The 26,069-nt window shown below is 37.4% G+C and overlaps 1 protein-coding gene and 1 non-coding gene across 2 annotated transcripts in view; both read left to right on the top strand.

The window, feature by feature from the left end:
• The window catches only part of NUP107 (nucleoporin 107), a 47,527-nt gene extending 27,448 nt beyond the window's left edge, over window positions 1-20,079 (top strand). Inside the window, exons 13-28 of the mRNA XM_068970658.1 lie at window positions 1,401-1,491; window positions 1,630-1,706; window positions 3,826-3,885; window positions 4,623-4,768; window positions 4,894-4,942; window positions 8,416-8,485; window positions 8,795-8,913; window positions 9,888-9,926; window positions 10,248-10,398; window positions 10,721-10,833; window positions 11,403-11,505; window positions 12,089-12,249; window positions 12,877-13,002; window positions 13,382-13,495; window positions 19,161-19,328; window positions 19,825-20,079. Of these exons, the coding sequence (XP_068826759.1) occupies window positions 1,401-1,491; window positions 1,630-1,706; window positions 3,826-3,885; window positions 4,623-4,768; window positions 4,894-4,942; window positions 8,416-8,485; window positions 8,795-8,913; window positions 9,888-9,926; window positions 10,248-10,398; window positions 10,721-10,833; window positions 11,403-11,505; window positions 12,089-12,249; window positions 12,877-13,002; window positions 13,382-13,495; window positions 19,161-19,328; window positions 19,825-19,932 (1,695 nt within the window). The 3' untranslated portion in view covers window positions 19,933-20,079. The remainder of the gene's footprint in view (window positions 1-1,400; window positions 1,492-1,629; window positions 1,707-3,825; window positions 3,886-4,622; window positions 4,769-4,893; window positions 4,943-8,415; window positions 8,486-8,794; window positions 8,914-9,887; window positions 9,927-10,247; window positions 10,399-10,720; window positions 10,834-11,402; window positions 11,506-12,088; window positions 12,250-12,876; window positions 13,003-13,381; window positions 13,496-19,160; window positions 19,329-19,824) is intronic.
• LOC138079425 (small nucleolar RNA SNORA38) lies at window positions 7,490-7,620 on the top strand. Its single transcript, XR_011144896.1, has one exon. It is a non-coding gene; the product is annotated as a small nucleolar RNA SNORA38 (small nucleolar RNA).
• Window positions 20,080-26,069: the final 5,990 nt, after the last annotated feature.

Raw genomic sequence — 26,069 nt, 5'->3', positions numbered from 1 at the left:
TTCAAGTGACTAACTCAGTAGTTTTTTGGTATATTGCATTATTGATTTTTTTCATTATGATAAAAGATATATAGCAAAATTTGTTATTTTGACCATTTTCAAATGTTAATTTCAGTGGTATTAAGTATATTCATAGTGTTGTGCAATCATTACCACTGTCTGTTTCTAAAACTTTTTTGTCACTCCAAATAGAAACTCTGTAATCATTATGCAGTAATTTCCCATTTTCCCTTTCCCTCAGTATTTGGTAACCCAATCTACTTTCTGTCTCTGTTAATTTGCCTATTTTAGCTATGATGTAAGTGGAATCATATAATATTTGCTCGTTTGTGTCTAGCTAATTTCACTTAGACAAATGTTTTTAAGATTCTGCATTCAGATTTTGTCCTGCCTTTTTTCAGATAACATATCAAATATTTAAAAAATATTTTTCCATGTTGCTACACTATAGCTTTAATTATAGCTTTTATAACTTTTATGAGCCATACATTCAATATATGTTTGGAGTATGATGCTTTTTAACTGGTTGTATTAATCAGATTTTGTAGGTTCAAATGACAGAAACCTAACTCAGATTACTTACAAGCAGGGAATTGATTGGTTCCTGGAACAGAGAAGTGTAGAGGGTTATATCTGGCAGGATCCAGGGACTCAGAAGATGTCATTAGATACTGTCCAGGCTCTTAACTCTGCCATCCTCTCAGTGATTTCATTCTCAAGGACCATTTGTGTCAGTAACAGCCACCAGCAGCTCCATCCTTACATCTTCCTGCAAGCAAGCAACCCCAGCAAAAGGACTGTCTCTTTCCCAGTATCTCTGACAAGAGTCCTAGGAGTGATTCTTGTTAGATCACGTGGCTAATGGTTGAGTTCAGAGGTGGAGTCATATGATCTACTCAAACCATGTGACTAAATGGGGGAGAGATGGTTCCTGAAGAGATTCTGGACCAACAAACACGTGTCTTAACTCAGTGGCACATCAGGTGCATCTGATTGGTCACATTCAGCATAAAGACATAACATGTTTATGGCCTGAATGAGCAATAGCACCCCTGTCATTATAGAGACTAACTGTTTTTACATAAATCAGGGGTCATCAACCTCTATAACCCATCTGTCTTTAGCAGAAGTAAATGCTTGCGGGCACCATGAGCACCTGGTGGTGAGCCCAAAATCAAAGAGGAAAGGGATTATTAGGGAAAGAAAGATAGGGAGGGACCACAGAAAGACATGCATATGTGAAATGCCATTACCAATTTGTCTACACCATCCTTTGTGACATCTGTGCCATAAGTTATCTAGTCCTTTGTTAAATCACATATATTTTTCTACAGAGCACACGTATTTCTTTGGTACTGCATTGGTTATATGGCCAACCGCTCTTTTTCTTGTTTCTAAAGGCACAGCGACTCTGCAAACGCTGTGGCCAGGCATGGAGAGCTGCAACACTTGAAGGCTGGAAACTCTATCATGACCCCAATGTTAATGGAGGTATTTTAATAGATTTTATTCTAAGAGTTGGGATGTATTTAAATAGCAGTTTTGTGAAGTATAGCTTTTGTTTTTAGAAATTATTGAAGTAAGATCTCATTTTAAACTGTAAACTTTATTTCTTTTACTGTTTTATAGGAACAGAATTAGAACCTGTTGAAGGGAATCCATATAGATGCATTTGGAAAATAAGCTGTTGGAGAATGGCAGAAGATGTAAGATATAATAAAATATTTACTGATACTGATTTTTACTTTTAATACACTGAAGGCCTGCTGAAAATGCTGTGGAATTTTGAGAGTAGTTAAGAACTAAAGTTCCTGTTTTTTAGAACTTTCAATCAGATTGAAGAATAGGGTAGGCTTTATTAATCAGAGGCTCGGAGGTTAAAGCATCTGCCTGCAATGTGGGAGACCTGGGTTCGATCCCTGGGTCGAGAAGATCCCCTGGAGAAGGAAATGGCAACCCACTCTAGTATTCTTGCCTGGAGAATCCCATGGACGGAGGAGCTTGGTGGGCTACAGTCCATGGGGTCGCAAAGAGTTGGACATGACTGAGCGACTTCACTTTCACATTCAGACACTGAGTACTAAGAGTTAAGTGCTGAAATAAGGCAAAAAAAAAAAAAACAGTAGCAAATGAAGTCACCGTATAAGCACTGGGCTGGGTTCCCAAGAGAGAACTGAATTGATCGTTTAGAAATTTGAGTTGTTGGTCCTGATAAACAGGAGGGAATTCTAGATAGGATGCCTAGATTGGAAAAACTCAAGGGAAGTTAGGTCTGTCAGGTTGGAACAGAAAGCTCACGAAAGGAAATATTGTCAGTTCTGTTGTGACAAGACCTATGCATTCCTAGCAGTCATTGCAGCAGGACAAATGGTGCAGAAAATCCAGAGCTTTGAGGGAAAATGGAGTTATGAGCACAGTACTCAAAAACCATCAGTAATGCTTAAAAAGATAAAAACTTAATAAAAACCACACAGTTTCACTCTGTTAAATTAACAGGAAATACATAAGTAACTGCAATAAATATGGCAGTTTACCTTAAAAAAGAACTGGAGTTTGCTTGTGGTACTGGATATCAGAGGGTTGCAGCTTGTGAGTTACTGAGAAGTGATAGAAGGAGGCTATCTGAAGTCAAACAAAATTGTAACAATTGATGCAAAAGGATTTAATTTAACACACACCTGGAGAGCCCAGGGGGCTGGTAGATGTTTGAGGTGTGTCAGTTTTGTGTATTTCTAAGTGGGTTGGTTCAGTTAGGTGTTGTTTCCTGTATTCAACCAGTGTTTCTTGTGGATGAAATTGTGCATAAAGAAATGGGACGTTTGTATTATGTTCAAATTATTCCTTGATAAATCAACTGCATCGGAACAAATTCACATTTCCAAAACAAGCACTATAGCAGAACTGACTGTAATGGGAAGATGACTGAAAAACATTAAGAGCAGGCAGTGGTAGTCCTCAAATGCCGCTCTAAGTTGACTGAAAAAGATTAAGAGCAGGCAGTGGTGGTCCTCAATTGCTGCTCCAAGGAATGGGAACTTTGTACCATAGATAGTAGTGAACCATCAAAACCTTGAGGGCATGTGACAGCAGTGCTTTAAGAAGATTAGCATGGCAGTGGAAAATAGGCTTAAAATTGAATGAACTAAAGACTGAGAAACTAGTTAGAAGCCTATCAGAATTATTCAGACACTAAGAAATAAGGGCCTGTCCTAGGTTAATAGGGCAAGTAGAAAAGAAAGGAACAAAAAATGGTCAGAAGCAGAAACTGGAAACAGAAGGCAGAGGAAGACTCAATTATGTAGTGAGAGTCTCTGAAGACTTGTTTGGATGATGAGAAAACAGGAAATGTCATTAATAGAATCCAAAAGTAAAATGGGATAATTTGGTGATAATAACTAATTCTGCTTAGGAATTTGATGCAAACTGGTACATGTCAGGCTCCAAGGGCCTTGTTTGATGTTCTTAGATCAGTTTCAGGTAGTGTTAGGTATTCAGCAATTTTATAGGAGAAAACGTCTATGTGGATTCTATCTGGAATAAAATTTGACTATAAAATAATCAAAGCATTCATTAGAGTTGAATCTGCTTTCACTCTGTATTTGAAATTTAGCTGTTTGACTTTTCTGGAAGATTTCAGTATTGACTACATCAAACTAAGGGATCCTTCCTTCTTAGTCCCCCAGTAGATCTTTTACTAAAGTTTAGAAACTGTTCGGGAGCAAATAAGTTCAGTTTAGAAGATACTGCAGAATTCCAGATTGTGAAAAAAACTGACATACTGAGATAAACAGTAGTTCAATTTTATTTATATTCATTGTATTTCAGGAGCTTTTTAATAGATATGAGAGAGCAATTTATGCAGCTCTAAGTGGGAACCTCAAGCAGGTATGCAATGTATTTTAATAATTCTTTTTTCCTATGGAATGGAATCGGCTGAATGAAGTATTCTAATATAGTAATCATATAAGCTTAAGCTAGTTTCTAAGAATAGCGATGATTATTATGAAATAGATGGTAACTTGAGCTACTTAATTTGATGTATCCCATGTTTTAATCTGTTCAGTCAGACTTCAGTTTCTCAGAATTGTAAATTTAATTACAATACACATTTATAACTTTTGTAACTATAGCTTTATCCATAAATGTACCCCTAAGGCACAGTATGACTGTTAGAATTGTCTCACGTACGTGTGCTTCTCGCAACTCCCTCTATCCCCTACATTTTATAGCTATTTTGAGGGATGTTATTTTAATTAGTTGAAACACCATCTTATATCAGCATGGAAAGTTGATGCTATAAGAGTCCAGACTTCTTAGAAGATGTGGCTTGAGGGATCTCCCTGATGGTCTGGTGGTTAAGACTGCTTCCACTGTAGGGGCTACTGGTTCCATCCCTCTCTTTCCATGTGGGAACTAAGGTCCCACATGCTGCCCACTGTGCCCCTCCACCAAAAAGTGGTTTGGGGAGAAGTTGGAGACACAGGGTTATTTGGATGATAGCTTATAATCCATATGTTTTATGTTATTATAGTGACTTTATAGTTCATATCAAGAAGTTCCACTGCTTTTCCTTTTTTTTTGTTGACTGTGTCTGCATGTTTCTGTTTTGGAACGGGGTGAAGCTGCTTCCAGTCTGTGACACCTGGGAGGACACAGTGTGGGCCTACTTCAGGGTGATGGTTGACAGTCTGGTTGAACAGGAGATCAGGACATCAGTAATGACTCTGGATGAAACTGAAGAACTCCCTAGAGAATATTTGGAAGCAAAGTGAGTCTATTGGTTTGTTTTCCACCATGAGGATTTGTAGTATGCTCTGAAGTTTTATTCTATAGTCTTTTTCATATTATATATTAATGTTACTTTATCCGTTTTCTTGATTTTTGTTTCAAAAGTTGGACCTTAGAAAAGGTTTTTGAAGAACTTCAAGCTACTGATAAAAAGGTAAATATTAATATTTTAGAAACTAAATGTTACATTGTTGTGTACTATAGCTGAAAGGCACAAAAGTATGTGGAATCTTGTTATATTCTCTCTTCCTTTCCTCATGGCGTACTCAAATAAGAGATTGCTTTAAAAGGAAGAAACTTAATTACATATATAAATGATATATCATTTCTGTTTATTTAGTTTAGAATTTATTTCATTGAAATACATGGCATGCATGTAGGCTAGTTGATTTCTTTCTTCTTGAAAAATTAAATTGGAATGCAAAATTAACAAAACTTTATTTTCCTAGATCTCAAAATAATCTAGTATTTTTTAAAGTAACATTCTTAAAACTTAAAAAAAATGACCTTAGTGTATATTGTAACAAAATAATCTAAAAATGTATTATATAAGTAAGACCTTTATAAAATTTCCTCCCAGCCTCCTTATGATTATTCTCATTCACTGAGATGATAAAACATGGATATGTATCCTGCATATCCTTCTCCACACTCTTAGAAATGTATGTAAATATTCTAATATAAGATTTTGGTTTTTAGAGGTTGTTTTTCATGTCATTCTACCTGCATTACTTTATGGCTCCCTCCTTTGCTTAACCCCCGTTTAATGAGACTGTCTTTGAGTTAATGCATATAAATTTAACAACCTAACTTATTATTTTTAATAGGTTTATAATATTCTGTAAAATGTGATATATCCTTTTTGAATCATTCCCCTTTGGGTAATCATTTGGGTTACTTCTAGCATTACAGGGAGTGTTCTTGTTAGTCTTATTTATGCTTATCTACTAGTCCTATTTCTTTACAATAAGTTTTCTGAAAGCAGGGCGGCTGAGTTAAAGGGTATATGTATTTTAAATTAATTCCCTGGTTGTAGCAATTAATTCATATTCCTACAAATAATTTATTGATATGGTCATTTCCCTACCTTCTCAACTAGCCCCGCATGTCATTGTTTGTTTTTGCCAACCCATCAGATGAGGTGGGAAGTAGAAACTCCCTGTTCTTCTCATAGTTCCCTGTCTATTCATAAGGCTGAGCAAGTTTTCCAGTGTTTATTGACCATTTTTTAATTTCCTATTTAGAACTTTCACTTATTTTCCTGTTGAATTTTATCTTTTCCTTTTTATTGTGTAAGATCTCTTTGTATAGTGAAAAAAAGTTAATACTTTCTCTATCAAATTTTTCTTTTTTTAAAATCAGTCTGTTTTGGAGATTCTAGCAAATGAAAATAAAACAAATGAAAGTCATTTTATTTTCCAGCAAACGAAAGTCAAGGAATAGATACAAATCTAAAAAGAGGGGAACATTTACATATGATGAAAGTATAAATCTAGAAAATTTGTGAATCAATAAGTTACTATAATTAAGAGAATTTTTAAAGTGTCTAAATTCAAGATAAAGTTATAAAAAAGTTATAGCCTTTTTGTACTTGTTGCAGCTAGTAAGAAAAGGATTTCAGTTCAGTTCAGTCACTCATTTGTGTCTGACTCTTTGTGACCCCATGAACCACAGCACACCAGGCCTGCCTGTCCATCACCAACTCCTGGGGTCTACCCCAACTCATATCCATTGAGTCAGTGATTCCATCCAACCATCTAATTCTCTGTTGTCCCCTTCTCCTCCTGCCCTCAATCATTCCCAGCATCAGGGTCTTTTCAAATGAGTCATCTCTTCACATCAGGTGGCCAGAGTATTGAAGTTTCTGCTTCAACATCAGTCCTTCCAGTGAACACCCAGGACTGATCTCATTTAGGATGGACTGGTTGGATCTCCATGCAGTCCAAGGGACTCTCAAGAGTCTTTTTACAACACCACAGTTCAAAAGAATCAATTCTTTGGTGTTTAGCTTTCTTTATAGTCCATACATGACTACTGGAAAAACCATAGCCTTGACTAGATGGACCTTTGTTGGCAAAGTAATGTCTCTGCTTTTTAATATGCTGTCTAGGTTGGTCATAACTTTCCTTCCAAGGAGTAAGTGTCTTTTAATTTCATGGCTGCTAATCACCATCTGCAGTGATTTTGGAGCCCCCCAAAATAAAGTCAGCCACTGTTTTCACTGTTTGCCCATCTATTTGCCATGAAGTGATGAGACCGGATGCCATGATCTTAGTTTTCTGAATGTTGAGCTTTAAGGATGCTAGAGTTGGACTGTGAAGAAAACTGAGTGCCGAAGAATTGATGCTTTTGCACTGTGGTGTTGGAGAAGACTCTTGAGAGTCCCTTGGACTGCAAGAAGATCCAACCAGTCCATTCTAAAGGAGATCAGAACATACAAGTCTGTATTAGAATATACAAGTCTGTATTAGATTCTAATATATGAGAACCTAATAAAGGACAGATGACTTTTCCTTTCAGAGGAAGAGGGGTGGTTTATTTACATACATGGTATGGACATAATTGATTTTTCCATCTGAAATAAAACAAAGCTAGATCTCTGCCTCATGACATGCATTACAATCAGTTCCAGGTGGAGCAAATATTTGTAAAAAAGAAAGAAAGACTGCTGGAAGAAAATTTAGACAAATAAAAATTAAAACCCTCCTACAAAGGCAGGTCTATGGTTTCCTGTCTTTTGGACAGATAAGAATTGGAGGCAAGGAAATGTGGATTTGGAGAAGTCTGGTGCTAGCTTCTTGCTGCAGGCTCACGATCAACCATCCCATGTAGAAAAAAAAAATTAACCAAAAATATAGAAATTATTTTCTTTAGGAAAAAAATCTAACAGCATGTTACTTGTAAATTTTTTCTACTCTGTGCCTAATCACTATTTTGATGGATTTTATTACTCTTGGTACAATTTGCAGATGAATGCTTTCAAAAACCACTGTTTATATTGAAGGAAATCTTATAGTTTATTTTGCTTTGGTCACCTGTCCCCTTCTCTTATGGTTCACCATGGACAGTCAAGGAAAACAGTAAAATACATTAATAAAAAATATATCTGTCTACGTGTGATTAAAGCATTTTAATTGAAAAAAGAAAAAGTTTTATAACATTTACAGAGATTAAATTGTTTTATCACAGTTCTCTGTTTCAAAAAATAATGTTCAACCTTGAGTCCCAACGGCAGTATCTTTCTCATACTTTATTTAGGTTTCCTAATACCCTTCATTTCCAGCTTTTTCTTTGTCTGAATGCACGTGTGCCAAGTGGTTTCAGTCGTGTCTGACTCTGCGTCCCCATGGACTGTAGCCTGCCAGGCTCCTCTGTCCCTGGGATTCTCCAGGCAAGAGTACTGGAGTGCGTTGTCATGCCCTGCTCCAGGGGATCTTCCTGACCCAGGGATCGAACCCATGTCTCCTGCGGCTCCTGCGTTGCAGGGTGATTGTTTTACTGCTGAGCCACCGGGGAAGCCCTTTGTTTGTGTATGTTCTTTCAACACTTTATGTTTTTAGCTTACCAATGAGTATATACTACAGAATGACCATAATAAATTTACAGAAAATGTAAAAATTTTTTCAGAGAGTTCTAGAAGAGAATCAAGAACATTATCATATAGTTCAAAAATTCCTTATCCTGGGAGACATTGATGGTAAGATATATTTTATTTTACCTTGCATGAGTTCTTTGGTTTTTTAAAGTAGTTTTCTAAAAAGTTATCAAAACAGTGCACATGACTTACCACATCTTGTCATCTCTTTCAGCCTATTTGACTGCAACTATATAATTTTTAGAAAATAAAGTTTGACTTTAATCCAGAGGCTGTTTTATGTGGTAGTTCATAACAATAAGGCAGTGAATTGATAAGAGTGCTATATGAATATAATAAATGTTCTTGGATAGTGTTTGTATCTCTTTTTTGATTTGTATCCATCTAAATCTTTGCTTTAACGGTTTGTAGGTTTGATGGATGAATTTAGCAAATGGCTTTCCAAAAGCAGGAACAGTCTACCTGGACACCTCCTCCGCTTCATGACTCACCTCATTTTGTTTTTCCGCACTCTGGGACTACAGACCAAAGTAAATAAAAATGAGCTGTATATTCTTCTCTGCAAGGCTGACGCTTTATACATCTGTAGTTAAGAAAACATGATACTACTTTGGGGTTTTGTTTTCTAGAATGGTGACCATAGTCTCACATTGTCGCTCAGTGATAACTCACTGCAGATGACTCTAATGTTCTGATCTGTGACTACAGAATGCTGATGGTTACCTGGACTGGTGACAGTTTATAACTTCAGTCCTCATCAGTACCCAACTCGAAATCAACCAGCAAGCTAACTGAACCAGACTTAAGTTTTCTGTGGGATTTTGTCTTTGTTTTCTTTCTTTTTCTTCTGTCCTAAATGATTGGTAACATTTTGGGCAGAGTATGCATAGAAGGCAGAATGATGTAGTAGTTGAGAGTTGGGGTTTTGGATTAAAAATCTTGGATTCACATTCTTACACAGAAGCTTCTAGTGGTGTAAATCTGGGTAAATAAAACCTCTTTAAGTCTTACCATTCTTCCCCTGAAATGTGAACAATAATAGTAATTACTCACAAAGAGTTAGGGTAAGTTAATACAAGAAATTTGTTAAGCAGTTAGCCTGGCATGTAGTTATTGCTGCTAAGTCATTTCAGTCGTGTCCGACTCTGTGACCCCACAGACAGCAGCCCACCAGGCTCCCCTGTCCCTGGGATTCTCCAGGCAAGAACACTGGAGTGGGTTGCCATTTCCTTCTCCAATGCATGAAAGTGAAAAGTAAAATTGAAGTCGCTCAGTCATGTCCGACCCTCAGCGACCCCATGGACTGCAGCCTTCCAGGCTCCTCCGTCCATGGAATCTTCCAGGCAAGAGTACTGGAGTGGGGTGCCATTGCCTTCTCCAGGCATGTAGTAATTGCTCAGTGGTAAATACTAAAAATCATTATGACAGGATTTTTATTAGTATTGGTGGTACACATAAACAGCTGTATTTATAATTTAATTATATCTGTTTTTTTCCTATGAAGGAAGAAATTTCCATTGATGTTTTAAAGACATACATACAGGTAAACTCTGGTAAAACAGGTAAAATCAAATCCACAGTTTAATTCTTTTTTTTCCTTTGACCATTTTAATGAAAACATAAATCAGAATGATAGTATTTTAATATCTGGTGGCAGAAAGGTTATCAAAATACATAAATATCTGTTAATTACCATAAATACTTTGTTTTGGAATTTAAAATTAATCCTGTTTAGCAGTATAACTCTATGTCTGTATGCATCTCTCCTAAATATGTTTAAAATTTTGAATTGAATAGTGCTGTTGTTCCTAGAACTTGCTTTATTATTGACATATTAACATTTTGATCCTTTTCTGTTTTTCAGCTTTTAATAAATGAGAAACATACAAATCTCATAGCATTTTATACCTGTCATTTGCCTCAAGACCTTGCTGTTGCCCAGTATGCATTATTTTTGGAAGGTGTTACAGAGTTTGAACAGCGCCACCATTGCCTGGAGCTGGCTAAAGAGGCAGGTAAAAATGGGAGGCTTCATCTGTTGGGCTCTGTAGGCAGATTATCGTTTTGTCTTAGTAACATATATCCTTCTAGTTTTAAATCCTGTTTCTCTTGAGAGGAAAAGAAGGAATGAAGTTTTCAATGAAATTCTGTTTTGGAATGAAGTAACTTATACTGTATCTTGTGTAAAATATCTTTTAATTTTGGCATTTTCTTTTATAATTTCTTTCATATTTCAAAGAATTGTTATCCCAAATTTACTAAATCATTGTGATTATTTAAAGAATATTAGTGTGAATGATTAATTTCTTGTTTCTGTCCCTTCAAAAAATGTTTTAGATTTGGATATTGCAGCTATAACAAAAACTGTAGTTGAGAATATTCGAAAGAAAGATGATGGTGAATTCAGTCATCATGACCTGTCCCCAGCCTTGGATACGGGTACTACCGAGGTAATATGAGGGTACAAGAGGTGTATTATGTGACTGAATAATCCCTCGTGTTATGCTTTTTCTAAATGTCTACTTTAAAATACTCTGGCTTCTTTATTTTTTTAAGAATTTTTCTTTGTCAGCCAAGTTATGAAAATTGGCAGCAAACTTAAGTCTTGTGTAAGGAATTGCTTAGTAGTAGTTTTATGTTAAAGGAAGCTTCTTTAATAGTAAAAACCTGAGCATTGAATTTTTACTCATCTGATTATTCTAGATACTTGATCAGTTAACTAATTTTTATGTAGTTTACTTATTCCTTATTTTCAGAAAAGAATAGAAAGTTTTATCTAGGAAAGAAAAGGTTGTAGAATAGCACTTAAAGGAATCAGATAATTAAATTGGTGGCACATCAGATATAGAGCTATTAAATGTGAAAATAAACCAAGAAAAGCTATTTTCTTTCATACTTTTGTATAACCTGAAGGAAAATAATCAGTAGTAGTACAGATGTAAGCCAGTTCTGTTAATGGGTAGAATATCTTAGGGAAAAAGCACAATTGACATTTCTTTTTTTCCTATTAAATGAATAGGAAGACCGATTAAAAATTGATGTAATTGACTGGTTGGTATTCGACCCAGCACAGAGAGCAGAAGCACTAAAACAAGGCAATGCGATAATGAGGAAATTCTTGGGTATGCTCTATTTTATATTCTTTTTACGAAGTTTTTTTTTTCTGTTCTTAAATTTTGTTTTTCTAACCCTTCCAGTAGGGTAAGGTACAAAATACCCACTTTTATGGCTGATATTGTGAAACAAAACATATTTAATAGTGACTTACTATGTCCCACTCAATTTTATATATAATCTCAAGGTTTTGAAAAATGGAATTTTTTTTAAGACATAGTATGTGAAAGTAGCTGTGGGATTTCCTGGTGATCCAGTGTTTAAGATTCCGTGTTCCATTGCAGTGGATTTGGATTCAGTCCCTGGTTGGGGAAGTAAGATTTGGCATGCTATGCAGAGCAGCCAAAAATTGAAATATATAATGAAAACAAAAGTAACTACATTTAATTAATCCTTTATGTGACTGCCACACTGAAATAAGGAAAAGCCCAGCCATTAGGTGGAAAGATCCCCCAAACCTTTAAAAGAAGTACCTTGGGCCCTGAAATGGCTACAGGCCATGGTGAAAGTTGCAGACTAATAATTTGACTCCTTTAGAAGCCACTGCACAGAAATCCACATATATTGAAAAACTATATATCTTTTTCACAGCCTCAAAAAAGCACGAAGCTGCAAAAGAAGTATTTGTGAAAATTCCTCAGGATTCAATAGCAGAAATCTACAACCAGTGGGAGGAACAAGGAATGGATAGCCCACTTCCTGCTGAAGATGATAACGCTATCCGAGAACATTTGTGCATCAGAGCTTACTTGGTGAGATTGTAGAGAAAACCATGAAGTGCCTGTCTTTATGACGACTTTCAAACCTGATTCACTCTCAAACCTTAAACTACTTTTTTGAAAAGTGGTGATTGACTTACTATCTTACCTCCCTTGTGACTGTGGGAATCACTGATCCCTAAGAACTTGGAAGTCCTGACCTTGTCTTCATGTGCAGGAGCCTCTAATCATTGTTAACCAACACACAATGTGTTTTCTTAAGATTCTTTGAATTCTTAACTCAACTTTAGCATTTCTGCTTTTGGCAACAACTGAAAAAAGCAAGATAATCTATATTATGACTAAAATAACAACATACTCATTCAAAATTCATTCAACAAATAATGAAGTGATTAGCTAGGTTTTAGGACTAAGTCTGAATTTCTTTGCTTCCCTCTGGAAGCTAATAGGCTCATCAAGGACACGGATAAGCACGTGAATATCACAAACAAAATACTTATTCACTGTAATTTTTTTGTATAAAAAAGAAATATCGAACAATTTTATTTCTTACTACTGCAAAATTACTTCTAAGAACCAAATTTTTAAAAATTGTATTGAACATATGTGAAAAGTTTTCATTTTTTGTATTTTTCTATTTTACTTTACATTTTATTTTAGGAAGCCCATGAAACCTTTAATGAGTGGTTTAAGCATATGAATTCAGCTCCACAAAAACCTACTTTGACAACTCAAGCAACTTTTACTGAGAAAGTGGCTCATGAACACAAAGAAAAGAAATATGAAGTAAGTTAAATGTAGATGAGACATGTCTCATTGCATCTCAGAAATACAAGTCATATATGTAAGATCATTTCTTCAACAGTTATATTCCTATTATAAGAGTTGATCTTCCTTATTACTGTTACACTTTGAAGAAAGAAATCTGTTTAGTTACCTTTTTGTAGATAATTAACCAAACATGAAACGTACCTTCAAGTGACAATGATGTTCATTTACATGGTAAACATTTTAATGTTTTATTGAACTGCAGTCTGTTGATGTTTATTTTGTGTTTGGCCTACTGAATGTCAGTTCTTTAGAATGATGTTCCATATATGTACATCTCTGTACTTTGCAAATATATTATAGTCCATTATATATCTGCCTTATATCTGTTTTCCAGATGGATTATGGTATTTGGAAAGGGCATTTGGATGCCCTAACTGCTGATGTGAAGGAAAAAATGTACAATGTCCTGTTGTTTGTTGATGGAGGGTGGATGGTGGATGTTAGAGAGGTAAGCTCTGTGCATTGTTACAAGCTACATCTTTTTTTTTAAAGTTCTTTCTCTGAATAGGAGCAGTTACAGATCTTGTATTACCTTTGTACTATATTATAACTGAACATCCCATAATTTAAGTCTAACCTGGAATACTAGTTAGGGAATATATGAATGTCTGACTCCTGGCTAAACTGTTTCTCCACATTGAATATGTTCAGTCAGTATAGTATAGTAAAATCTAATTTTTAAAAATTCTGGACCAAAAATCAGTTATTCATGTATTCAACTCAGTCTGTAGAGGTGAAGATAAGTCTAGTAGAGTGAGTAAGACATACATAAAGCAGTGGCTCTCACCTCTGAGCTGCCCGTTTAAATGACCTGGAGAACTTTTAAAAAATACTGGGGTGATTCCCCTAGTGGCTACCAGTGGGGAGAGGGAAGGAGGAGCAACATAGGGGTTGTTGGGTGGGAGGTACAAATCACTGGGTGTAAAGCAGGCTATGAGGACATATTGTACAACATGGGGAGTAAAGCCAGTATTTTGTAATAGCTAAATGGATTATAACCTTTAAAGATTGTATTAAAACAAAACAAAAAAACCTTTTAATGAGTCCCAAAAAGACATGACAGTTAAATACAATATGTGATTCTAAACTGGATCCTGTGTTGGAGAAAAAAAGATGCTATAAAGGACAGTGTTGAGTCATTGATGTTAAGGTATTATATCACTGTTAAATTTTCTGAAGTCGTTAACTGCAGTGTGACTATATTAGGAAAAAAATTCCCTTTGTTAGGAAATAAACTCTGAAACATTTAGAGGTAATGGAACATGATTATGCAACTTGCCCTCAAAGGGTTTAAAAAAAAAAAGTGTGTTTATAGATGCACACACAAGCAAATCATAAAGTAGACAGGATAAAGATTGAGCAAAGCAGGGTAAAGGGTATTGAGATATTCTTTGTACTGTTGTTGTAATTTAGTTTGTTTGAAATGATTTTCAATTTAAAAATGTTTTTTAGATACTAAAAAAGAAATACTGGGTTTCACCTCCACAGATTCCGGTTTAATTGGTCTGAAGTAGGACTGGGCTTTAAAAAAAAAAGTTTAAATTACCTGGAAAGCATTAATGTGTAGCCTGGGTTGAGAGTTACAGAAGTACTAAATGCAAAAAAAAAAAAAAAAAAAAAGGCACAGATGCAGTATTTTCTGACTTCAGAAAAAGCAAAGGCTGCTTCTACCCAGAAGAGATCTAGACAGAATGCTTAAAAGGTATAGCATTTGACTGAACCTTGAACGACGGGTAAATTTGGATGAGTAGAAGTAGGGGAAAGGAAGAATGCTGCAAGTAATAATGTTGTGAGGGAAAGGTATTGAGGCTCGCTCCTGGGGCATGACAGAAACAGGGCATTAACTCAGTTCCAAGGATTATACATGCTGGATTCTTGGATAACCTTATTTTGAATAGAAAAATCCTAAGAGTGTCTTTGGTAGCTTTCCTTCTGTGTTCCCTGAATCCTAATATATTCACTTCTTTTTTATTGTTTGTTTTGTTTTTTGCTACTACATTTTTTCTCACTTTACTGGCTTCCATTTTCTGACCAGAAGCAAAACATTAAGGACAGTTTGCTGTTTAAATACTAAAAAATACTAAAAGCTTCCCAGGTAAATTAAATACTAAAGCTTCTTAGGTAATTAAAAAAAAAAAAAAAGGCCAGCCCTACTTCAGACCAATTAAACCAGAATCTATGGAGGTGAAACCCAGTATTTCTTTTATAGTTTACTACTACTGTTTGCTACTACTCGTGATATAGTAATAATCTTAAAAGTCTCCACATCTTAAATATAAATTCATAATAGAACCCTGCTGACTTCATAGTTTTGAACCTTTTTGTGTGTCGGGGGTTTCTTTTTATTATTATCTAATTAATTCATTAATTTACCTTTCACTGTGCTGGGTCTTCCTAGCTGCACGGGCTTTTCTCTGGTTTCGGTGCGCAGGGGCCACTCCCTAGTTGTGCGTCAGCTTCTCATTGCAGTGGCCTCTCCACTGGGGAGCAGAGGTTCTAGGTGTATGGGCTCCGTCTTTGCGGCACACAGACTCAGCTGCTCCGTGGCATGTGGGACCTTCCTGGACCAGGGACCAAAACCCTTGTCTCCTGCACTGGCAGGTGGACTCCTCACCATTGAGCTAGCAGGGAAATAAAATAGTTTTGAATCTTTAGCAGGTTCCTTAATGTTAAACTTCTCTCCTGATTTATGTTGGTGCTCATGAAGAGAAAATGTTAGTGTTGCAATATGCTATTGGTATTTAAGGTTTGAAAAGACTCAATGCCTTATTTATGCATAAATATTTATACTTACGTATTTGTTATTCTAAGTATTAATTAATCTTAGATAGTGAAAGTCACAGAACAGATACTTTGGAATATTTTTTAAATGGAGTTGGAATGGAAGATTATGAATGATACCATTTTGTTTACAAGCATTTTTAAGTCAACATTCTGTGTCAATCACTTCTTCAAATCTAATCCAAACAAGTGATTTCTTGAACTAATTATAAAGGATGATATTTTGAGTTGAGTTTAGCTTAATACTCTTACATATTCAGCGAAGCAGAAAATTATTCAGGGCTCCTGCTAGCACTTATATACCTTGTATAAGGATTAGGAAATGGTACCCACTCTCTTACCCAGATAGATTTCATGTCAAGTGCACATGACCTGTAGAATGGAGCAGGGATTAGATTTCAGCCGCCACTCATTTACTGTCCAGCACCACTGTGCAAGGTACAGCTGTTCAAAGCCCTGACCTGATATGCTGGCTCTTACATCTGCACGTCACTTTTTACATAACTGCAGAATGGTCCCATTCATGTTGGAGGCTGGTGGCACACAAGGATGGCAAAGCAAATGGAGCAGACAGGCCATCTCTATCTGCTCTTCACCACCTCTGCCTCAACCGCATTCTGGTTGAAGCGTCAGCTGTCTTTTGCCTTGCTTCCACTCTTCTGTATGCAGCCCCTTCATATAGTATTTACTTTTAAAATCAAAGAGATATCACTCTCCTACCGTCATCCTTCTGATGGCTTCTCATTACACTTTGAATAAAAACCAAAGTTCTTTTCTTGACCAACAAAGTCACACATACACTGGTCCTGACTGCCTCCCCAGTCTTTGTATCCTACTCTTCTCCTCTCCTTTGTTCTAACTTTCTGGCCTCTTTGCTGTTGTTCTGCCTACAATGCTCTTTCCCTGAGATATCTGCATGGATGACTTCCTTACTTCCTTAGCAGCATACTCCAGTGTTATCTGTCTTTAGAGACCCTGCTGCAGCCCCACCCCCCTATCCTCAATAGGGTACATACATATATGTACATATCAACACATCCCTGATGGAAAGAATCTTTTTTTAAATATATATTTATAGGATTTTTCAAAGCTTTTGTTCATTCAGATGGGAAAAATATCATAGGTGGTAGCAGAGCAATTTGTTCTGTTTTCCTTGAGGCAGACTGCTGGGCCCATCAGGCATGATTCTGGATACTTGATGCAACCAGTCTGCTGGTGTGGGAGTCCCCTGCAGTCAGCAGAAGAGATCACACCCTAATACTTGGCAGCATCAGGATTGAGGAGAGGCAGGTCCCAGAATCCATCCTGTGAGACCAGGTTATCCCAAAGCCAGCTGCTGCTTTCAGTTGGTAAGAGATTTAGGAACCACAGGCGCTTTGTCTCTTTAGGGTAGGGGAGAAGAGTGTATTGGAGCACAGATGGAATGACCCGAAAAGAAGCAGCCCTCTCATTCTTACCAGGCTCCAAGTAGGAATCACCAGTGTGAATTATGAGGGAGGCCTCGAGGGGTTCTAAACCTACCTGTGAAGGGAATGAGTGCTTATTTGAGAAAATAAATGAAGGTGCTTTCCCTTTTAAAGCTAAGAAAATACAAAGCATGCATTTTAATATTTGCTTCCATGTATCTGTATGTTTTGAGATAATCAAAGATGGATAATACTTTTTCCTGTGCATAGAAACCTGACGTATGCCAAAGGTAGTACAATTATTCTTTGGTATAATTTCCAGATTACATTCTGTTGCTTCACACTTCTACTTAATATCTACCTTCGAAAAATGTTTTAACAATTTAATATCTCACGTGAACATACTTTTAATGATGAATATAATTGTCATAAGGAAAAATTTTAATTAATTATCTTATTAGGCTTTTCAAAGGGGCAGTTGTTATTTCTGCTTGTCCCGTTTTCTTTTACACTGTTATACAGGACTTCCCTGGTGGCTCAGCTGGTAAAGAATCCGCCTGCAATGCAGGCTGACCCCAGTTCGATTCCTGGGTTGGGAAGACCCCCTGGAAAAGGGATAGGCTACCCACTCCAGTATTCTTGGGCTTTCCTGGTGGCTCAGATGGTAAAGAATCCGCCTGCAATGTGAGAGACCTGGTTCAATCTGTGGGTTGGAAAGATCCCCTGGAGGAGGGCATGGCAACCCACTCCAGTATTATTGCCTGGAGAATCCCCATGGACAGAGGAGCTTGGTGGGCTATAGTCCATGGTGTCACAAAGAGTTGGACATTACTGAGCGACTAAGCATAGCACACAACATATGATACATGTTACTTTTTTTGTCTTGCCTAGCTTGTAGGATCTCAGTTCCTCAAGCAGGAACTGAACCCAGGCCATGGCGGTGAAATCCCAGAATCCTAATCCCTGACTAGGCCACAGGGAAACTCCTTAAGTTTTGTTTTACACTTAGTCATATGGATTTCCTTTCAAGTTTTAAGATTATTTCAGAAAATTTGGGTAGCTTTTTATTATTTAAATGATTTTACTTTTCAACTTTGAAAATGTAGTGAACATAAGAGGTCTATAAGAAATAAGAAAATGTTAGTGAACATAAGAGGTCTATTTTTTCTGTACTCTTCAGAGTCTACAAAACTTTTTAGAAAGATCCCTGTATATTTATAAAGAAATGCTCATTGTTTTCTCTACAGTAAGTTTTCTCATATATGTTAGTTCTGCCCCATTCACTGTATTATTCAAATCTTTGCATTCTTTTAATTTTTCTATTTTTATAAAATTATACAAAAGCATCATGAATTCATTCTAAGTATTAAAAAAAATATTTGCAGTGAAGTTGTCCTCCTTGTGTACCTCTCCCCTCATCCTGACCCTTCTTCCCAGCAGGAATCACAGGGTATGAAATGCCCTTTCAGACTGCCCAATGTCTGCCTCTGTTTCCTTCTATGTATATCCAGGGGAATAGTTATTATTTTCTATTCTGATTTTTGCTCTAGTCTTAACGTTTTTCCTTTTATGCAGATGTTTATTTAAGACATAGTAAATACAGTTTCAGAAGCATTTTGTTTTCATTATCAGACTTGTGACTCCTCTGAAGTATATTTTGTTCATGTTTTTTGCCAAAAAATCGTGTCTACTCGATACTGTGATTGAAACCTTACCTTGGGAATATCTTCGTGGTCCGGTGGTTAGGACCCCAAGCTTCCACTGCAGGGAGCACAGGTTTGATCCTTGGTCAGGAAATTAACATCCCACAAGTCGAGGGGCACGACCGGAAAAAAAAAAAGAAACCTCGCCTTGTTTTATTTTTAATGGGCCTAGTAAGCTTTATAGAAACTAGCTTCTATTTGTTGCATTTTGGTTTGTGTGTAGGATGCTGAGGAAGACCATGAAAGAATACATCAAATGGTTTTACTGAGAAAGCTTTGTCTGCCAATGTTGTGTTTTCTGCTTCACACCATATTGCATAGTACCGGTCAGTATCAGGAATGCCTGCAGTTAGCAGATATGGTGTCCTCTGAGCGCCACAAACTGTATTTGGTAAGTTCTAGAGCGTTTGCATTTGTAAATTTTAATGATTTGATGTCCTTTGTAGTAATGTTTGGGGCGTCCCAGGTAGCATTAGTGGCAAAGATCCCACCTGTTAATGCAGGAGATGTAAGGGACTCGGATTTGATCCCTGAGTCAGGAAGATCCCCTGGAAAGACTGAAGTGACCTAGCATGCACACACGTAGTAGTATTTAATTTTGTGAGATGTATATATTCTTTAAATGTTCTCAGATTTTCTTAAAGTAATGATCCAGTTTTCATGTTTGTGCTTCTCTATACAGAATATGTTCACATATCTAAGCAGTTAGAAGTGTATTGACTGGCCCAGAGAAGTAGATTTGAGCTATGCTAATATACTGACCTCTGGCTACATAAATCTTAAAGAGGAATTTCTTCTTGCATTAAGCTAATCAGGTTGATTAGGTGACTATAAATTTACACTCTTCTTTGTTCTCATTCTTAACATTTTCTCTTTTTTAAAAACAGGTGTTTTCTAAGGAAGAATTAAGGAAATTGCTACAGAAGTTAAGAGAATCCTCTCTAATGCTCCTTGACCAGGGCCTTGATCCATTAGGATATGAAATTCAGTCATAATTCAGTCATTCTTTGTAATCTAGATAATTTCCATGATAAATGGAATTTTTTTGTAAAATATATGTATTTATAATTACTGAGTTTTTTCTTTTCCATTATCATGGGGAAAATGTAAAATTTAGGCATTGCATTTTGTACTTTTAAGAATATTATGGTGAGACTTTGAAAATTTAATGTGTTATATCATTTCCCTGTGTTTATTAATAAAACTGTATAAAAATTAAAATTTTTGTTCACATGAATTCCAGGAATGCCCCTCTGTGATATAATAATAAGTTAAATTTTCTATTCTTTTTCCCTGTGATCATAAGTACTCTAAAATCTTAAAATTATAAAAATAGAAAGTCCTGATAAATTTTTAAGCCAGATACGTAACTCCTCATCATAAAATTTAGTGTTTTTTAAATATTACAGTTAATTAGGTGAACAAAGCAAGAATGTTTTCTAAAATAATATTATGCTGTTATTTTACTTTGAAGCCACTTCTGGTTTATTAATTCTCATTCAGTAAACCTGATCTCATAAGTTGCAGCATGTAAAGACTTAGCATCGTATCTGGCACACAGCAAACACTGAATACATTGGGGACTATAAAATGAGTGAGATCTTATCTAGCCCTTCTAGTAGGGAAAATACAATAAACATGTCTTTTAAATGCATTAAAAAATACAAGTAATCTGAGTAGGAAGGAACTATTTTCAGCTAAGAGATTTCTGAGGAAGTAGTATTTGAGCTGGAGTCTGGGTAATGCATTGAATTTGCAAAGACAGAGATCAAGAAAGGTAACGCACTACAAGTTTAAGAAATGAGCATGAGCAAGGCCTGCAAATGATGAGTGCATGTTTGTGAATCAGCGTTTGTGCCAAATTGACTAGCGTCTAGGACTCATAAATAGATAACCAAAAGGGAGAATGTGGCTCTAAGAGGAAGCGAGACGTAGATTAGCAGTTCCCAAACCTGGTTGATCATCTGACTCGTCTGGTGAGTTTCTTATATGTATTTACATATGCTGCCCCAAGAGTTGGGGATGGGAGTCATACAATTTGTATTTGGTGTAAATATAATACACCGTAACTGATCTTAATACACCATAAGTAATCTAAGTTCAGGACATTCTGGCTTAAATCAGAGACGGGTATTGATCCTTCTGTATCCAATGGAAACAGCAGGAGCTGACCATGAAACTGGCGTGGCATCACTTGGGAAGAGGTGTAGAGATATCAGACTCTGCCTCAAGTCTTGATTTATGCTAGTTCAAGTGTTCTAAAGAATAATTGTTTACCTAACAAAACCTCTTTTATTCTTATACCTCGGTAGAGCAGAATGAACTGATGTGAGAGTGTAAACCTAACAAAATGTGTACCAGATTTTATTCAGAAAACTACAAAATGCTAATGAAACCAAAGGAGCAAAATAAGTGGGGAGAGACACCATGTTTATTAATTACAGATTCAACACAGTAACAATTTAAATTCTACCCCCATGTTGGTATATAGGTTCAACACAATTCCTATGAAATTCTGGCATGAGGCAGAGTATGTAAATTGGTATGGTGGAATTAATGCTAATTTTCTTAGGTGTGATACTGGTATTGTGGCTGGGTAGGAGAGTGTTCTGGGTAGGAAACATACTGAAATATTTAGAAATGAAAGGTCATGAAGTCTGTACTTTACTTTGAAATGGTTTAGCTTTAAAATAAAAGTCTACATAGATAAAGCAAATATGAAAAAATGTTAACCAGTGAATCTATGGGAAGGGCACAAGATTTAAATTTTTTCAAATAAAAATTGGGGTGGAGTTTAGTAAATTATGAGGAAAACAACTGAATATCTGTATGGAAAATAGTCAACCTTGACCCTTAATTGATACTGTGCACAAAAATTAGTTAAAGGTAGATTATAAACCTGAATAAAAACACTAAAACTGTACAACTTAAGAAAAATAGAGAATATCTTTGTAACCTAGAGGGTAGGTAAAGATTTACTATACAAAAGACAGCAGTTACATTAAGGAAAAAGATTGATTACTTAGACTTCATCAAAATACAAAATTTATGCTCAGATATGGCGATGGCACCCCACTCCAGTATTCTTGCCTGGAAAATCCCATGGACGGAGGAGCCTGGTAGGCTGCCGTCCGTGGGGTCGCTAAGAGTCAGACACGACTGAGCAACTTCCCTTTCACTTTTCACTTTCATGCACTGGAGAAGGAAATGGCAGCCCACTCCAGTGTTATTGCCTGGAGAATCCCAGGGACGGGGGAGCCTGGTGGGCTGCTTTCTATGGGGTCACACAGAGTTGGACACGACTGAAGTGACTTAGCAGCAGCAGCAGCATGCAGATAACACCACTTTAATGGCAGAAACTGAAGAGAACTAAAGAGCCTCTTGATAAACGTGAAAGAAGAAAGTGAAAAACTGGCTTAAAACTCAGCATTCAGAAAAGGAAGATCATGGGATCTGATCCCGTCATGGCAAATAGATGAGGAAAAAGTGGAAACAGCGACAGAATTCATTTTCTTGGGCTCCAAAACTGCTGATGGTGACTGCAGCCATGAAATTAAAAGACGCTTGCTTCTTGGAAGAAAAACTTTGACAAACCTAGACTGTATTAAAAAGCAGAGACATCACTTTGCCAACAAAGATCCATATAGTCAAAGGTCTTTCCAGTAGTCCTGTTCAGATGTGAGTTGGACCATAAAGAAGATTGCTGAAGAATTGATGCCTTTAAATGTGTTGGAATAGACTTGAGAGTCCCTTGGACAGCAAGGAGATCTAACCAGTCAATCCTAAAGGGCATCAACCCTGAATATTCATTGCAAAGACTGATGCTGAAGCTGAAACTCCCAATACTTTGACACCTGAGGCAAAGAGCCGACTCACTGGAAAAAAACCTTGATGCTGGGAAAGACTGAGGGCAAGAGAAGGGAGGGACAGAGGGTGAGATTATTTGGGTGGCATCACTGACTCAATGGACATAAGTTAGAGTAAACTCTGGGAGACAGTGAAGGACAGAGAGGCCTGGCATGCTGCAGTCCATGGGGTCACAAAGAGTTGAACATGACTTGGTAGCTGAATAACAATGCTCTTTAAAAATACCATTAAGAAAATAAAGCACAGAGTGGGAGAAAATATTTGCCAAAGGAAAACTGGCTCAAAACAAACTTGTTTCCAGCATATATAAAGAACGCTTGTAACTCAGGGTAATTTCCTGTTGGTCTCAGTAGATAGGACTCTGCGCTTCCGTTTCAGGGGGCTTGGGTTAGATCTCTGGTGGGGGAACTGAGATCCTACACAAGGAGGCCAAAAAAAAAAAAGAACTCACAGTTTAGTCGCTCAGTCGTGTCCAACTCTGCAACCCGATGAATCACAGCACACCAGACCTCCCTGTCAATTACCAGCTCCCGGAGTTCACTCAAACTCATGTCCATTGAGTCGGTGATGCCATCCAGCCATTTCATCCTGTCGTCCCCTTCTCCTCCTGCCTGCAATCCCTCCCTGCATCAGGGTTTTTCCAACTCTTCACATGAGGTGGCCAAAGTATTGGAGTTTCAGCTTCAGCATCAGTCCTTCCAATAAACACCCAGGACTGATCTTTGGGATGGACTGGTTGGATCTCCTTGCAGTCCAAGGGACTCTCAAGAGTCTTCTCCAACACCACACTTCAAAAGCATCAATTCTTTGGTGCTCAGCTTTCTTCACAGTCCAACTCTCACATTGATACATAGCCTCGACTAGACGGACCTTTTACAAGACCTTTTAGAACTAACATCCAAAAAAGATGTCCTTTTCATTATAGGGGACTGGAATGCAAAAGTAGGAAGTCAAGAAACACCTGGAGTAACAGGCAAATTTGGCCTTGGAATCCAGAATGAAGCAGGGCAAAGACTAATAGAGTTTCGCCAAGAAAATGCACTGGTCATAGCAAACACCCTCTTCCAACAACACAAGAGAAGATTCTACACATGGACATCACCAGATGGTCAACACCGAAATCAGATTGATTATATTCTTTGCAGCCAAAGATGGAGAAGCTCTATACAGTCAACCAAAAGAAGACCAGGAGCTGACTGTGGCTCAGATCATGAACTCCTTATTACCAAATTCAGACTCAAATTGAAGAAAGTAGGGAAAATCGCTAGACCATTCAGGTATGACCTAAATCAAATCCCTTATGATTATACAGTAGAAGTAAGAAATAGATTTAAGGGCCTAGATCTGATAGATAGAGTGCCTGATGAAGTATGGAATGAGGTTCGTGACATTGTACAGGAGACAGATCAAGACCATCCTCATGGAAAAGAAATGCAAAAAACCCAAATGGCTGTCTGAGGAGGCCTTACAAATAGCTGTAAAAAGAAGAGAGGTGAAAAGCAAAGGAGAAAAGGAAAGATACAAACATCTGAATGCAGAGTTGCAGAGAATAGCAAGAAGAGATAAGAAAGCCTTCTTCAGCAATCCATGCAAAGAAATAGAGGAAAAGAACAGAATGGGAAAGACTAGAGATCTCTTCAAGAAAATTAGAGATACCAAGGGAACATTTCATGCAAAGATGGGCTCGATAAAGGACAGAAATGGTATGGACCTAACAGAAGCAGGAGATATTAAGAAGAGGTGGCAGGAATACACAGAAGAACTGTACAAAAAAAGATCTTCACGACCCAGATAATCATGATGGTGTGATCACTCATCTAGAGCCAGACATTCTGGAATGTGAAGTCAAGTGGGCCTTGGAAAGCATCGCTGCGAACAAAGCTAGTGGAGGTGATGGAATTCCGGTGGAGCTATTTCAAATCCTGAAAGATGATGCTGTGAAAGTGCTGCACTCAATATGCCAGCAAATTTGGAAAACTCAGCAGTGGCCACAGGACTGGGAAAGGTCAGTTTTCATTCCAATCCCAAAGAAAGGCAATGCCAAAGAATGCTCAAACTACCGCACAATTGCACTCATCTCACACGCTAGTAAAGTAATGCTCAAAATTCTCCAAGCCAGGCTTCAGCAATATGTGAACCGTGAACATCCTGATGTTCAAGCTGGTTTTAGAAAAGGCAGAAGAACCAGAGATCAAATTGCCAACATCTGCTGGATCATGGAAAAAGCAAGAGAGTTCCAGAGAAACATCTATTTCTGCTTTATTGACTATGCCAAAGTCTTTGCCTGTGTGGATCACAGTAAACTGTGGAAAATTCTGAGAGAGATGGGAATACCAGACCACCTGACCTGCCTCTTGAGAAATCTGTACACAGGTCAAGAAGCAGCAGTTAGAACTGGACATGGAACAACAGACTGGTTCCAAATAGGAAAAGGAGTATGTCAAGGCTGTATATTGTCACCCTGCTTATTTAACTTCTATGCAGAGTACATCATGAGAATGCTGGTCTGGAAGAAACTCAAGCTGAAACCAAGATTCCGGCAGAAATATCAATCACCTCAGATATGCAGATGATACCACCCTTATGGCAGAAAGTGAAGAGGAACTAAAAAGCCTCTTGATGAAAGTGAAAGTGGAGAGTGAAAAAGTTGGCCTAAAGCTCAACATTCAGAAAACGAAGATCATGGCATCTGGTCCCATCACTTCATGGGAAGTAGATGGGGAAACAGTGGAAACAGTGTCAGACTATTTTGGGGGGCTCCAGAATCACTGCAAATGGTGATTGCAGCCATGAAATTAAAAGACGCTTACTCCTTGGAAGAAAAGTTACGACCAACCTAATTAGTATATTCAAAAGCGGAGACATTGCTTTGCCGACTAAGGTCCGTCTAGTCAAGGCTATGGTTTTCCCTGTGGTCATGTATGGATGTGAGAGTTGGACTGTGAGGAAGGCTGAATGCCAAAGAATTGATGCTTTTGAACTGTGGTGTTGGAGAAGACTCTTGAGAGTCCCTTGGACTGCAAGAAGATCCAACCAGTCCATTCTGAAGGAGATCAGTCCTGGGATTTCTTTGGAAGGAATGATGCTAAAGCTGAAACTCCAGTACTTTGGCCACCTCATGCAAAGAGTTGACTCATTGGAAAAGACTCTGATGCTGGAGGGGAATGGGGGCAGGAGGAGTAGGGGACGACCGAGATGAGATGGCTGGATGGCATCACTGACTCGATGAACGTGAGTCTGAGTGAACTCTGGGAGTTGGTGATGG

The sequence above is a fragment of the Capricornis sumatraensis genome, chromosome 4, assembly GCF_032405125.1.
Source record: "Capricornis sumatraensis isolate serow.1 chromosome 4, serow.2, whole genome shotgun sequence".
In the NCBI taxonomy this organism is placed as follows: Eukaryota; Metazoa; Chordata; class Mammalia; order Artiodactyla; family Bovidae; genus Capricornis; species Capricornis sumatraensis.
The sequence above is the reverse complement of the archived record's forward strand: the minus strand, read 5'-3'. Positions and strand labels throughout refer to the sequence as shown.